This window comes from Antennarius striatus, chromosome 24, assembly GCF_040054535.1.
Source record: "Antennarius striatus isolate MH-2024 chromosome 24, ASM4005453v1, whole genome shotgun sequence".
NCBI lineage: Eukaryota > Metazoa > Chordata > Actinopteri > Lophiiformes > Antennariidae > Antennarius > Antennarius striatus.
Window position 1 is genome coordinate 1,694,114 of NC_090799.1, and position 14,781 is coordinate 1,708,894.

General features: G+C 43.4%; 2 protein-coding genes across 2 annotated transcripts in view; one reads left to right on the plus strand and one right to left on the minus strand.

The window, feature by feature from the left end:
* Positions 1–11,250, plus strand: part of nid2a (nidogen 2a (osteonidogen)) — a 30,826-nt gene extending 19,576 nt beyond the window's left edge. Inside the window, exons 21-44 of the mRNA XM_068308910.1 lie at positions 70–175; positions 331–464; positions 561–666; positions 773–903; positions 981–1,086; positions 1,769–1,902; positions 2,000–2,105; positions 2,203–2,336; positions 2,413–2,518; positions 2,641–2,774; positions 2,862–2,967; positions 3,490–3,623; positions 3,717–3,822; positions 4,095–4,228; positions 4,324–4,429; positions 5,901–6,030; positions 6,114–6,214; positions 6,308–6,480; positions 6,615–6,744; positions 6,835–7,006; positions 8,317–8,474; positions 8,575–8,698; positions 8,783–8,895; positions 10,157–11,250. Of these exons, the coding sequence (XP_068165011.1) occupies positions 70–175; positions 331–464; positions 561–666; positions 773–903; positions 981–1,086; positions 1,769–1,902; positions 2,000–2,105; positions 2,203–2,336; positions 2,413–2,518; positions 2,641–2,774; positions 2,862–2,967; positions 3,490–3,623; positions 3,717–3,822; positions 4,095–4,228; positions 4,324–4,429; positions 5,901–6,030; positions 6,114–6,214; positions 6,308–6,480; positions 6,615–6,744; positions 6,835–7,006; positions 8,317–8,474; positions 8,575–8,698; positions 8,783–8,895; positions 10,157–10,167 (2,895 nt within the window). The 3' untranslated portion in view covers positions 10,168–11,250. The remainder of the gene's footprint in view (positions 1–69; positions 176–330; positions 465–560; positions 667–772; positions 904–980; positions 1,087–1,768; positions 1,903–1,999; positions 2,106–2,202; positions 2,337–2,412; positions 2,519–2,640; positions 2,775–2,861; positions 2,968–3,489; positions 3,624–3,716; positions 3,823–4,094; positions 4,229–4,323; positions 4,430–5,900; positions 6,031–6,113; positions 6,215–6,307; positions 6,481–6,614; positions 6,745–6,834; positions 7,007–8,316; positions 8,475–8,574; positions 8,699–8,782; positions 8,896–10,156) is intronic.
* A 72-nt stretch (positions 11,251–11,322) lies between these two features.
* Positions 11,323–13,774, minus strand: rtraf (RNA transcription, translation and transport factor). Its single transcript, XM_068309534.1, has 8 exons — positions 13,608–13,774; positions 13,108–13,232; positions 12,792–12,891; positions 12,514–12,588; positions 12,327–12,415; positions 12,159–12,227; positions 12,008–12,056; positions 11,323–11,923 (listed from the first exon to the last, which is right to left on the minus strand). The coding sequence occupies exons 1-8, from the start codon at positions 13,666–13,668 to the stop codon at positions 11,769–11,771; spliced, it is 723 nt and encodes a 240-aa protein (XP_068165635.1). The 5' UTR covers positions 13,669–13,774; the 3' UTR covers positions 11,323–11,768.
* Between the last annotated feature and the right edge of the window lie 1,007 nt (positions 13,775–14,781).

The following is a 14,781-nucleotide window of genomic DNA, read 5'->3' on the forward strand; positions in this document are numbered from 1 at the left end:
AGCCATCTTGAAGGGAGATCAACTTCCATGCTTAATGTTGTTGTTGTTATTGTTGATTGTTCACTGCAGTGTCATGGTTCCACTGGACATTGCTGGTGTGTGGACAGTAACGGACAGGAGAGAGCTGGAACCAGAACACCACCTGGAACAACACGGACAGACTGTGACAACATAGGTGAGGGAGAAAGTAGTTGTACAGTATATGCAGATGACACCATCCTTGTGTGTTGTTATGACAGGCAAAGAGGAGAAGATAAGGTGAAGTTTTGCTTCAAACGGGAACTGCCTTCTTTATTAGCTTAACTGAATGTTATTTTTTTCCCCTTACAGACAAACCAGAGCGTCCTAAAACGTACTGTGAACACCACCGAGACAGTGTCCAGACTACCGGTCCAGATGGATACCCTATTGTCGGTGCTTATGTACCTCAGTGTGATGCTGATGGAGAGTACACACCATTACAAGTCAGTCTATAATTTGTTTAATCAATCAAAGTAATAGTCTAACCATAATCATGAAACTTAACCACTTCATTTTGAATACTGTCTTGGTTGTGTTAGTGCCACGGCTCCACTGGACACTGTTGGTGTGTAGACAGAAGGGGACAGGAGCGAGCAGGAACCAGGTCTTCACCTGGTACCCCAACTGTAGACTGTGACAAACCAGGTGAAGTTTCAACTGACATCATGTGCACACGGCATTTATACACACAACTCTGCATGAAAAATACCTTCAATTTTGTCTGTAAAAATGTGTTTGATTTCCTCGCCAGATGAACCACAGCGTCCCAAAACGCAGTGCGAGCATCATAGAGACAGTGTCCAGACCAGTCCAGAGGGGCACCCTGTTGTTGGAGCCTATGCACCTCAGTGTGACGCCGATGGACACTACACACCTCTGCAGGTCAGCGTTTATTTCGAGGCTCATCTTAATATAGCACCTTCTGACTGTGTGAAATTTATAAATGTTATATTTCCCAGTGTCACGGCTCTTCTGGACATTGCTGGTGTGTCGATAATAGAGGACAGGAAAGAGCAGGTACCAGGACATCGCCCGGTGCACCACCCACTGATTGTGACAAACCAGGTGAGAAATAAAAATACAACTCTTCTATTCATCTACATCAATATGTTTTGTCATCTGCAGCACCAGTAGACAGGTGTGTTATGTCATAGCTCTCACTAACCTCTGAACCCACATAATTCCTCAGCTCAGTGACAAGCCAAACAGACAGCACGTTTACATCAGTGTGTGTCTAACCTTGTAAGAGGTGCGCTATTGAGGTCATTGGGTCAGAGTCTTGGAATGCCTGGAAAAACAGGTGATATCACAGCCAGGCTGTGGATGGAAGCAAGTTCAAAGTAAAGCAATGAAAGCAGTAACAAAAACTATTAGGGGAAAACAGAAAAAAAAGCTAATTTTCTTTATATGATCGTCACAACAACTTACCTTTTCATTCATTGGATGAGTCTGGACATAAATGTATACAGGCTGGATGGATTTTATGCCCTTGGGCCCCTTTTAACTAGGAGTTTCCAGTAAGATAATAAACATTACCCCAGTCATCCTGTAAAATTGTGCCTTTTTAAAGTACACTTGTAGATATTTAAACAAACACCGATCAACCCACACATCCTCCTTTAACGGAAAGTACAAGCGTTTGTAGTCAAGAATAAAGCATCGATACAAAATCAATTGCTGAAGAATGAATAGTAAGGAACAGTTGATATGTTTGGTAAAAGACTGCACTGTGTTCATGACTTGCCAGATGAACCGGAGCGTCCTAAAACTCACTGTGAGCACCACAGAGACAGCGTCCAGACAACCAGCCCAGAGGGATACCCCATTATTGGAATCTATGTACCTCAGTGTGATGCTGAAGGACAGTTTGTACCATTACAGGTATGCATTAGTTACTCTTTCCTTTGACAAACTTTCCCTTTTAATGTCGTCGTGGAGTAGGTGGATTGCTCACAATGAGCGTTCTTTATTGTGTCAGTGTCACGGCTCTACTGGACATTGTTGGTGCGTGGACAGCAGAGGACAGGAGAGGGCAGGAACGAGGACTCCACCTGGTACCCCAACTGTAGACTGTCACAGACTGGGTGAGGAGATTTCTACTCAATCTAGTTTCTGGTGTTTGTCATAATGTCTTTATGAGTGTTTTCTATTCTATTTCAAATTGTTTGAAATAATTGATAGATGAACCGCAGCGTCCTAAAACTCAGTGTGAAGAGCACAGAGATCGGGTACAGACCAGCAGTCCACATGGATATCCTGCACCCGGAACATTTGTACCTCTCTGTGATTCAGATGGACAATACGTACCTCAGCAGGTTAGATCTGATCTTAACGTAACGATTCATAATATCTGTGCTCCTTCAGTTTGATTGCGATCATTTTGTTTTTCAGTGTCATGGCTCAACTGGACATTGTTGGTGTGTGGACAATAGGGGGCAGGAGAGAGCAGGAACCAGGACTCCACCTGGTACGCCACCTGTAGACTGCGATAGACCAGGTGAGAGAGCGTCTGCTCAGTCCGCAGACCAATCAGTTATGTTGTAGAATAGATGGTGATTGAACCCATTAGAACCACCTTCTGTCTCTAGTCCTCTTCTGATTATTAAAACAAATTCTCAGATGAACCACAACGGCCTAAAACTCACTGTGAGCAGCACAGAGACAGTGTACAGACTTCGACCCCAGAGGGATTTCCAGCGCCGGGGGCGTACGTGCCTCAGTGTGATGCAAGCGGACAATACACATCTCGACAGGTATAAATCTGATTGTTTTATAAGTACGACAGTGTGCATTCTTGTGCTTTATTATGTATGTTACAACAATTATCGTTTCTATTGCAGTGTCATGGCTCTACTGGGCATTGTTGGTGTGTAGATGATAGAGGACAGGAGCGAGCAGGAACCAGGACCCCACCTGGTACAGCACGCAAAGACTGTGACAAACCAGGTAAGAGTGTTAGCTAGTCAGGACTAGCTGGAGGCCAGAGAAAGTGAAGGATAATATCAGTTAATATCCTGGACAGAAACAGTCTGCAGAGTCCAAGATGACTCGTACTTCAGGAGTTCAGCCAGGTGGATTTATAGGTGTTTATATAGGATATGAGGAGCTCGAGGAGGCACTTTGCAGGTTTATACAAGATATGAGGAACTTGCTGGACCAAATGTTGTAAATTACAGAGCTGGGAATGTCAGTAGTAAATGCCAGGTATTCAAGAAATGTCAGGAAATGTATAAATGATGCCAGCAAAAAAGATGTCGCGGTCATCTTATGAAGAAAGTTGATTGTCGTCGGCATAGCGGGACAGTACGGTGAGCAGTCCAGGTAGTTGTCCTCTTTAATGGGGCAGAACAGTCTGTGAAATATTAAAGAGTATTATCAGTGATATCGCCCAGACCTGCTATTTGACATTCGCTCCAAACAATTCCTGTGTTCCTTCATTACTTGAGTAAACTGGTAAATGTTTTCCAGATGAACCGGAGCGCCCCAAAACTCACTGCGAACACCACAGAGACAGAGCACAGACGAGTGGTTCAGAGGGATACCCTGTTGTTGGAGCCTATGTGCCCCAGTGTGATGTGGATGGAGAGTACCTACCAATGCAGGTCAGCCCTGAAATACATGCCTGTTCTATTAAGACCAAGTGTGAAAGAGTCACAGAGGTCATATCTGGTTTCTCTCTCTTTATTTTTTTTCAGTGCCACGGATCTACTGGACATTGTTGGTGTGTGGACAGTAGGGGACAGGAGAGAACAGGAACCAGAACTCCACCCGGTGCGCCACCTGTAGACTGCAACAAACCAGGTGAATCAACAGTTTTGAATATCAAAAACCTTTTTTGAGCTGTTGATAATGAGGTGGGGGTACTGAGGATTATGGATTCGGGAGTGAGACACACCGATGTGTTTGAAACAGAACGATCAGTGTCATCTGCATAGAATCCAAAGGCTCAGATACCAGTGAAGGATTGATCCAGCACTCGTATATGTTTTGTGAATCATAATTCTTGATATGCAGCATGTTATGGATTATTTTGTGTTTTTTAATAATTTACATTATTGCTTAATTTTCTCCAGATGAACCAGAGCGTCCTAAAACTCACTGTGAACACCACAGAGACAGCGTCCAGACGACCAGTCCAGAGGGATACCCCATACGTGGAGCTTACGTCCCTCAGTGTGACGCTGAAGGACAGTACAGAACTAAACAGGTACAAATATGAATCCTCTCAAAAAGAGGTGGATTCTTTGTCTTCTTTATTGTTTTTATCTTCTCATAACACTGTTTATGATCGTTGTGCTTCAGTGTCACGGCTCCACTGGTTACTGCTGGTGTGTGGATAGTAGAGGCCAGGAGAGAGCAGGAACTAGGACGCCACCTGGTGCCCCACCTGTCGACTGTGACCAACCAGGTGAGTCTGAACCACTGCCTGCCAGCACTTGTAAAGTTCACTGGAGACTGTATAGAAAATGACACCAAGAATCAACCTGGGGAATAGGAAGGTTCTTGTATGAACTGTGTAAATAAATTAAAAAGTGAATAATGTCCTTGTGACTATCAACTTTTCAGCCCGATTCCTCGCCTCTCTTTGCTTCATCTCACTCACACACCAAATAGACGCAGAGGCGGTTCTGTGAAGTCTGTTTTTGCAATAAATTCTATTTATGACCATCCAATTATTTGAAGTGGCCACTCGGTGGTAAGATGAGCTGCGTGCTGTTGCCAGGCAACCAAAGCAAAACAGGATAGGCTGCCCGACCAGCTGAGGTACTGAACAGGCCTTCACCCACCACACACACACACCAGCAGGCAGAAGGACAGAATCCGTTCGATGCAACTCAACCTCCGGTTCAGTTCCACTCTTTTACGCCTGGATGTGAAACATCGTGTTTTTTTCCAGTGGTTTCTGCACTGGTGCTTTATTCTGGGATTCTTCTCTAATGGTTCTTGATGAGGGAGGAAGCAGCATTTCCTGCTAATTTTAGATTTAGGATTCTTATCCGTGATCCACATCAGGAGTTGAAGTAAAATTTGTGTGGATGAAGCCAAAAACTGACAAATTCAGTTGCATTTACAAACTGATTTACTTGCCACAAATATTAAACGGTCAGAATGAAGTGTGTTTGTGAGCTGGGTGAAGTTACTCTTCAGTTATGAGACACACATGAGTTTATCAACTGGCTGCCAACACAGTAAGTCGGCCTGAGGATTGAAACGTCGTCACTCGGTTAATGTTTTAGCTTCCTGGAAAAGTCATCAGAGACACAGGAATGACTGATTCCATCGGTCAAGTGCCTGAACAGTAAATAGAAGTAAAACCAAATGATTCATGGGACTGAGCTACAGCTGGCTAAGCTCACCATGATAAATCCTGATGGAAGAACTTAATACAGGACATCAGTCGTGTTGTTTACTAAACTGCTATTTTTCTTTGGGACTGTTCTTCTCTCATTCACCTTCCAAATACTATCCCAATCCCCCGTTATTTTAGAAACTGTGCAAAGAGGGAAGCCAGTCCAAACATTAGTGGAGGCCTAAAGTGGTTTAAGGTTTAGTTTTAAAGCTCCCCTATAAAATGAGTTATTGAAGAGTTTTTACAGCGTAAACAGTATCGACATAAGCAAGATGTGTGTGTGTGTGTGTGTGTGTGTGTGTGTATCTGCACTTCTTCAAACACGGGCCCTCCCAACACCATTAATCACGCGCTCCACCTAAATGTGATGCAACTGGAGAGAGAAAACACCCTAAAAATATAACTAGATTGTGATGAATTTTAACAGCACGTGTAATGAATTGTAATCCCCCCCCCCTAAAATGTAGTATTATATTTAACTTTAAAAAGAGTAACACTGTTGTGTGTGTTTGATTTATCACCTTCTCAGTCCCTGTGGCTCCAACCCAGCGCCCTGAGAGTGTTTGTGAGCGATGGAGGACCAGTTTGATCGAGCACTACGGTGGAAAACCAGAGCCTCAACAATACTTGCCTCAATGCGAGCCAGATGGGGAATTCAGGTACGAAACACACACACACACACACACACACACAGAAAAGAGATGTGGATGAAATAGTTTTTTACTGGTGAGTTATCTCTCAGTCCAGTCCAGTGTTATGGAGAGACGACTTACTGCTGGTGCGTGGACCAGGACGGCCGGGAGGTTCCTGGTACCAGGTCACATGACGTCGTCAAACCTGCGTGTGAGTCTGCTACACATCTGTTTCCTCTAGAAATTATACATAATTTACAGTATGTGGTCGTTTACCATCAATGTTCAACCAATCTCATTACAGGCCTTCCTTCGGTGGCCCCGCCCACTGTGCGCCCATTGCCCCGCCCAGATGTGACGCCTCCACCGAACGCCGACGTCACGCTGCTGTACGCTCAGGGACAGAAGATAGGCTCTTTGCCTCTCAACGGGACCAGACTGGATGCAAACCGAGCCAAAACGCTACTGACACTCCACGTAAGAGCTGATTGGACACAGAACTCTGTAGCATCGCTCATTTATGTAGCTAGCTAGATTATTGCCACTTTGTGCGAAGAGCTCTCTCCTTAATTAGATATGTGTTGTTATTTTGCTCTTTTCTGTGTCTCCAGGGCTCCATAGTTGTCGGTATCGCGTACGACTGCAGAGAGAACCGAGTCTATTGGACAGATTTGTCAGCAAGAACGATCAACAGAGCTTCCATGACTCATGGAGCCGAGCCTGAGTTACTCATTAATGCCAGTAAGGACACACACCTACGCTTCTTATTTCTGTAGCTGATCTGTGTTTTTAAAGGAACTCAGTGTTTTCTGGTCTCGTTGCTCCGTCCAGATCTGGTGAGTCCGGAGGGTTTGGCTGTGGACGTCAACAGAAGGCTGATGTTCTGGGTCGACTCCAACCCTGATCTGATCGAAAGCTCCAACCTGGACGGTAGCGGGAGGCGAACGTTGTTTGACACTGACCTGGTCAACCCCCGCGCCATCATAGTGGTCTCATCCACAGGGTAAACCCTCTGTCCGGACGCCATTTTTTTGTTTAGTCTCACTCAAAGCTACAGAGACGTCTGTTCTGAGCCGATTCCCCGGGACAGTTGAGTCTGGATTCGCTACCTCGTACAAATCTAATCTGTGAACAAAAATAAAAACACTCGCCCACACACTGTGCTCACAATCAAGTGTAACATCCTGGAGGTGCTGCACTGATGCAGAATGAGCTTTCACCGTATCCACGGGGATTTCATATCAGGAGAGGACACAGATGTTCTTCAGCCGTTGGCATAAGCATGAAATCTAAAACGTTTAAGTCCTCAAACAGACTGCGAGTCGACCAGGCCTGCGTCTGATTTGTTAGTTCTCTACAAATTATGTTTCCCTGAGTGTGGACTCTCTAGATTTGAGAGACTGTGACCAAACATGGCTTCATCACTATGAGACGGGTCGTGTCAGGACAACCAGTGGAATGTGGTTTCTAGGGTCTCTTTACAAACGTGTTGGATAATCCTGTCATACCAGTGACTTGTAGTGCCGTCTCTGACGTTGTTGCATCAAACTAAGCCTAGAAAACTGCTCTGGATTTACTGGTGCTGCTCAGTCCTGGACAGTCTCACACACACACACACACACACACACCTACACACACACACATACACATGCAATGAAAGCATGAGGTTGTTTTCGTTCCGCTCTCCAGTAATAACATCTGCTTTCCATCTTTGCAACTAATCACATAATCAACAGGTATGTGTGTGCGTACGCACGTGTGTGTGTGTGTGTTTTCTGTGGTTAATGTATGTGATTGATCTTTGCACCAACAACTCAAATCATAAAAGCCTGAGTGTATGTTTCATATCATTGCTTTGACAGTTTAAAGTATATTTTGTGACCTCAGGCCAGGTCCTCCTGGTAAATGACTTCTTCACACGGCTACACGTCTTTGAAAATTTCTTATCCTGCACAAATATGATTTAAGTCTTCGCAAAAACACATCCTAGAGAAATATGAAGGAAGTCGTTTATTCAAAGTAAAATATGTCTTATTTGTGTTCGCCAGTGTGGTCCGTGTTTTCTGATGTGTACAGCCGCGATAAATCCGCTGGGAGAGCTGGTGTCAAAGGTCGCATGTTGCTCAGTGTAACCTAACCGTGACCTCATCAGCGTGAGACAGCTGGTCCCTGGAGCCCTGTGCTCTTGTACCCATATGTCCTCACGCCTGTGTGTGGTTTCCCTCCAGAGTCCGTGCTAAAATACAGCAGCTACAAAACGAGCGGTCGACATGAGAACTGATGACGGAGTAAAACTATGGCGCCTCTCTGCAGGACTCTGTACTGGACCGACTGGAACCGAGAGGCTCCCAAGATCGAGAGCTCAACGGTGGAAGGTCGGAACCGGAGGGTGGTGGTGTCGGACGGGATCGGCCTGCCGAACGCGCTCACTTACGACTCTTCCTCGGGACAAGTGTGCTGGGCGGACGCGGGTAAACGTCACATGGACATTATCACCAGAACAGCAGTGAGGAGGTAGGTTTCTTTTTAACGTAAGGATCTAAATACTCCGTCTTTTCTTCTTTTCTTCAGGTACAAAACGTTTAGAGTGCGTATCCCCGGACGGCTCAGGCCGGAGAGTGATCCATGCAAACCTCAACTACCCATTCAGCATGGTGTACTACAGGAACCACTTCTATTACACTGACTGGAGGAGGTAGTCACGTTTGTTCACCATCTGTTAGATTATCACCCATTACCGATCAGCGATCAATGAATCTTCTGTCTGCTGCCCTCACAGGGACGGGGTGATCGCAGTGAGCAAACAAAGCAGTCAGTTCACTGACGAATACCTGCCTGAGCAGCGCTCTCACCTGTATGGTATCGCCATAGCAACCAGCCAGTGTCTATCAGGTGAGACGTGTCTCAGGAATAGCGCACGCAGACGGCTGAAGATGCTTTAATGCACTTTTGATTTATTGTGGCTGCGTCTCACAAACACATCCACGGGTAATTTGGCTCGCTATAATAAAAACCAGAGCGTGAGCTCATTCATTGGTTCGCGCGCAGTGATGTCATCACATCAGTCAACTCCTACCAGATGTCACCTTCACACTGAAGGCTTGCATCTACAACCAGACACAAAACACAGATAATCCCACACAGGGAGGCGGATGAGGAGGACGCTGCCTTCATGTCTATTAGGAGACATCAGTGTCTTACAAAACATCTGTATGCGAATAAAATCCGCACATATGCAGGGCGTCGTCATTCCTCTGTGTGTGTGTGCAGAGGATGCATTCAGGCACAGAGGTTAGTGTAGGACAATCCAATTTTGCATCAAAAAGTCAAGTAACATAATTACATTTTTAGATGCTAATAAAAGCACAGCTTTTGGTACTAGATGATAAGTCTCCCCACCTCTACACGTGTGTTTGTTCTCACACATGAACACTGATTACACTGCTGCCTGCGACGCGCATGACACCAAACAATGATTACACACCTGTGTGCGACCCTCTACCTGTATTTTGTGTTTGCGTGCGTCATGTTTGATGTGTCGATGTCTGCAGATGCCTTCATGTCTTTTCAAAGCTGCACGTTAAACACCTTTAAAGTACAAAGTAGGCCTCTAAACACAGGATAATCCCATAAGTAGCACCTTGGTAGCTGTCGCTGTCAAAGCCGCACACATCTGCCGTGTAAAAATCTGGTCGCGATGGAACGGCGAGTGTGTCAGAATGACGGCTATCACCAGTGTGCGTCCTGTAAAAGTCGTGTCTGCGCGTTCCCTTCCACTCCGCAGCCTCAGACGAAATAACAGTCGCCTGCTTCAAAGATGTGTGCTGTAATTCCGACCATGATGACAGCTCTAAAACACAATTGTTAAGGAGAGCTGCTTGTAAGAGGCTTAAAAGCTGTTATTGTTGAATGCATGAGCACACACTCACACATGCTCTTTAGGAAGATGATTCTCAGTCGCCACAAGTTTTTAAGTGCAGGGCTTTGTTCAAGATGGAGGCTCTGTTTGTTCTGTCATTACGCCGCAAGAGTCGTCATCCTGTCGCATTTGGATTCACAAGGAAAGAAAATCAGAACCGTTTCCCCCGGGAGCTGTAAACTACAAGAAAAAAAACAGATGCTTTATCTTCTAAATTTGATTTCTGTGTCTCAGGGAGCCAATAGCGATGGCCTGGCAGCCACAGGTCCTTTGGTGCTAAAGTTCTGGGGCTGTTCCTGATCAGAGGGCGGGACCAACCTAAAAACACGCTCTCCAGAGAGCCTCGGAAGAAAGGATGCTCAGTGGGGGGAGCAAGATGGCTTCCTGCAGCCAGACCAACCATCAGAGCCAATTAAAAATCTCCTCACACCCAGACCCCCCCCTCCCCGTATCTCACCTAAAAATATAACCCCAAAATTTATGTTTTGTAAATTTGTTTTATACCTCAGTTTGTTTTCTTTTTTTCTACTGTATTTTTATACGTGTGTCTTTTTTTTAAATTTTTCTATCAATTACAGATACAGACCAACAAAATCAGATTTGAAATTGTAGATGAGTGTAGATTTTTCTCCTCTTAAAGCCAAATGATGACACCTGGAGCTTTAAAACTATTCCTGTTCCGCTGTGAACGTGAACACCAAGGTGGATTAAACAGCAGGAAGGGGAATAAATAAAACATCTCAAAATGGTTTTATACTAAAAATGATTGACTCTGATTGTTGCCACTAATAATTCTTAAAATACGAGCTGCAGCCCAGACTCCTGGCTCCATAGCGGAGAAGAGAAACATGGAGAACCCAGCAGCATGGTGCTATAAATATACAAAAACCTCTAAAAACCACTAATTCATGTCATTCATTAAATCCATACAACAGACTTGAGTATAGTAACAACAGGTGGAGTTCTCAAGGGGAGGCATTGGATGTTTCTGGTTGTAGCCAGGCTAACTTCACGCTAAGGTAAGCCGATCTCATCATTCTGACTGTAGCTTCATACGTGGCATAAAGACAAGTAGTAGCTTATCAAAAATGCTTGAATCGGTGAAGTAGTTTATGTAATCAAATTACAAAGTAAGCATTGAGTACCAGTCAGACCACAGCTTCTACAGGCCCGTCATGTTTCTCTGCACTAATAATCTGTTTTTCACACAAGACAAAACCTTACTTTTCTTTTTTTGCCAAATATTTTTACTACTACTACTTCTCAAAATTTTTTTATCTTTTTATAAGATGTGATATTTATAACAATAAAATGTGATTTGGGTCTTATTTGGAGATTGTGTTGTCCTTTTCAAACTGTGTCGATTACAAAAAGGGAAATGATCACAGAACAAGAGAGAATCCAGACTTTCAGCTGTATTTATACATCTTCCCACACAGCATCCATGTAAACCATTTGAAAAATAACAAGCTTTTCTTCTGTTTGTAAGATGATGTAACTGTCAGTTTGAAAACTTTTTATATGCATGTGAGGTTTCTGTAGAGGGAGGGATCATTGATGAAATAACGGATTAGTGGAAATGAGTTTATCAACCCTAAAGATTCAGCAGTGAATCTAACACATGGTTCACATCTCAACACTACTGTACAAACAGGGAATTCCAGCAACTGCAACTTAAAACTTGCTCAACTTCGCTCCAAAATCAGAACTCAAAAACACTCTGAACTCTTGGATCAACAATTAAAAAAAACTAACTTAATTCATCTCCAATCAAAACAAGCTTTTTCTCTCAAAATCAAATTAAAACTCCTGTGGTTCAGTCCAGCCTCCCTCTTCATCCTCACTCTCATCTGCCCACCTTCCCCAGCCTGTGGTCTGTCTTGGGGTCGGCGATGATGGCCTGAACGGCGACGATGGCCTCGTTGATTTTAGTCTGGAGCTCCCTCAGCTCCTCGATGTGCAGGAGGCGCAGGATCTGAGCCGCTTCGTTCAGAGTCGCATCTGAGAGGAAATTTATTTTACGATCACATTTGATTGATTTGACGTGGGACAGTTATTTACTTCTTATGTCAAAGCAGCGCTCACCTCCTGTGTCGAAGCCCAAAACATGCTTGTCTAAAGGCACAGGGACACCCTAGGAAGCAGGAGCACATACACGTTTGTCGACAAAAGTAGTCGAGGTATCTCATTTGCTGCTTCGGTCATTCTTGTAGTAAAATATATCAGTTGGCATTACCTCTCTATTCTGGCTGGCTCTAGCGATGGCTTCTGGAGAAAGTCGTTCCTGGATCAGAATACGAATGGCCTGGAAAGACGACATAAAAACACAGACAGGTAGATGTTATAATAAATAAATCGTTAAGCTGAGATACTAAATCAAAATCTAAGCAGTGTGTGGACCCACCTTGAGCATAACCAGGTAGTCGTCATGTCGCTGTATCTTCAGAATGTTTGCCAGAGCGGTCACTCCTGCTTTAAAATCTGGTGAATTACCTGCAAAATACGAAAAAAGACAAGTTCATCTTTCACTTGGAACAAACGTGTGACACGAAGGGTAAAAAGATTTAAAGAGGCAAATTGTGTCGACTTACAATCGAGATTGACAAGAGGGTCCACTGCTTTGCTGCTGGAGGCTGCCAGCGGTTCACACTTCCTGTATTTCTCCACTGAATAGACACAAAACACACCTTACGTGTTTCTACCACAGAACTGAGAATATTTCTTGCATTCCTTTTATAATGTCTCCATCTGTCTGTCATCAATAGTATTACAACATCACAGCAGGAACTACGCAGGTGAGAGCCTCCTAGAATGACGCTTACACTAAAGCTTACGTCATCTCAAATCACAAAGGACGTTGAAGTCGTACCATTGTCTCCATATTCAAATCGTATAGCCAGACCCAGTAACCAATCGAAAGCCTCCTTCTTCTCCTGGGCTCCAAATGGGCAGTTCACATCCTGTAGATACTAGTCACACACACACACACACAAAACACACATATGAATGAAAGCAAGTGCTGGCAGTTGCACAACAGTGATAGGACAGTTAATTTCTAAACCATTTCTTGTTTAAAAATAAAATGTAATCAGTTTTCAGGAGACACTTTCACCAAAATGAATGGGCAAAGATTTCTGAGGCTCTCTGAGCGATGATGTGTACTGGCAGTGTGATGGTGGCACCACCTTCTGGTACGCTTTGGGCCAGTCTGAGCTCGGGATGTTCCTCAGGTTTCCTCTGTCCTCTATCTTATAATGTCTGATCTTCTGGTCCTCCAGCCACACAATGCAGTTCCTAAACTGAGTGTCATCTGGGCAGAGAGGAGAGACACACATGCAGACAGACATTTGTAATTTTATATGTAGGATGGATTAATCTCAGCCTCAATGACATTTGATAAAAGGCAAGTTCATTTAAATCACTGCTTTAATAATAGTAAAATGATCATTACAGTACGTCATTCAATCCACAAATATTACTTGCTTTGGGCATAAACGCAACATACCACTTCTAAATGGCAGAAAAATATTTTATCTCTAATAAACACGCAAATTTGTTTGTACAAAAATAGAAAATACTATCCTATAAGTAGTTTCGCATGAGGTGACAGGACCTGAATCCAGCACACACGTTAGCAAACTCCATAAATCGGCTAATTTCACAGTTTATTCACGAGTTTATTTACCTGTGCAGTCAAATCCCTCCGGATTATGATAATCTAGCGCTGTTAGTTTTCTCCGAAACATCTGAGCGTCAGTTTTACGTATGAATCGTTGCTTTATTTCGCTAATACTGTGCTAGCTTTACTGAATCGCCTGCTAGGCGTGTGGCATTGCGCATGTGCAATCCGACTGCGTACGACTTCCTGTTAAACTACCAAAATAAAAGTCTCCTTACAGACTGAAGTCTGTCAAAGGTTTTGCTTTGTCCGACCATATTCTTGACTTATATTTATTCGTGTTTTGATTGATTTTGGGAGACTTGCTCTTCAGCTTACTGTTATTTTCCTCAGAGTGTACAAAAGCTGTGTTAAACTTGTATTTTTTATGACTACTTCGTCTTGTCTCATCTAACCAATCGCAATGCAGGACAGACAGGAAAGGGTTTTAAATATCAATTGATTTGGTTTATTCTAATATATTATAGGACTGTGTATTCCATTATTATAGTACTATCATTATTTTTTATAAAATATCATTTCTAATTCCCTTTTCTTTTGTCGTGTTTTGGAAATGGCCATTCCCCAGGTATGTCTTTTTTTTTTAACCTCTATACAGTATTTGATTTAGCATCACTTTAATGTTTTTTAAATGTCTAGTTGTAGCATTTACATATCTTCCTTCATGTAACACAGCTTTTACACCCAGTATCTCAATTGGAGCACAGACCAACACTCTGTATATATCACAATCTCCAAAAGAAGATGCAGAAATGTTGATCATGATATTCACTTTTTTTTTCCAGATTTGGCCTGAATAATGAACACGTTAAGAATAAAGACACACCAGGAGGTGGGATTTCCCAGCCAACCTAGCAGCAGCATCATTTGGTAAGTTCATTCAAAATGGCAAATGTTAAATATATGAAAACAAAACCAAAGATAAAGGACGTGTCAGAAATGAATGTATTGGTCCCTTTTTCCAAACTCGCTGTATGTTTAACTTGTTCTTCCTTGTCAATCACATTATAGTGTCAGGTGTTTCATGTTTAACCCTGTTTACACAGTCATAATGCACGCTCCTCCTAGTAGAGGTAATAAATCAGTTGGTGAGTCCGTCATTTTGTTTTCCATGAATTTATTTATTTAAAAAAAAGATGCAACAGGATAATAGCTGTGAGTAGTATACCTGTACAGAGGA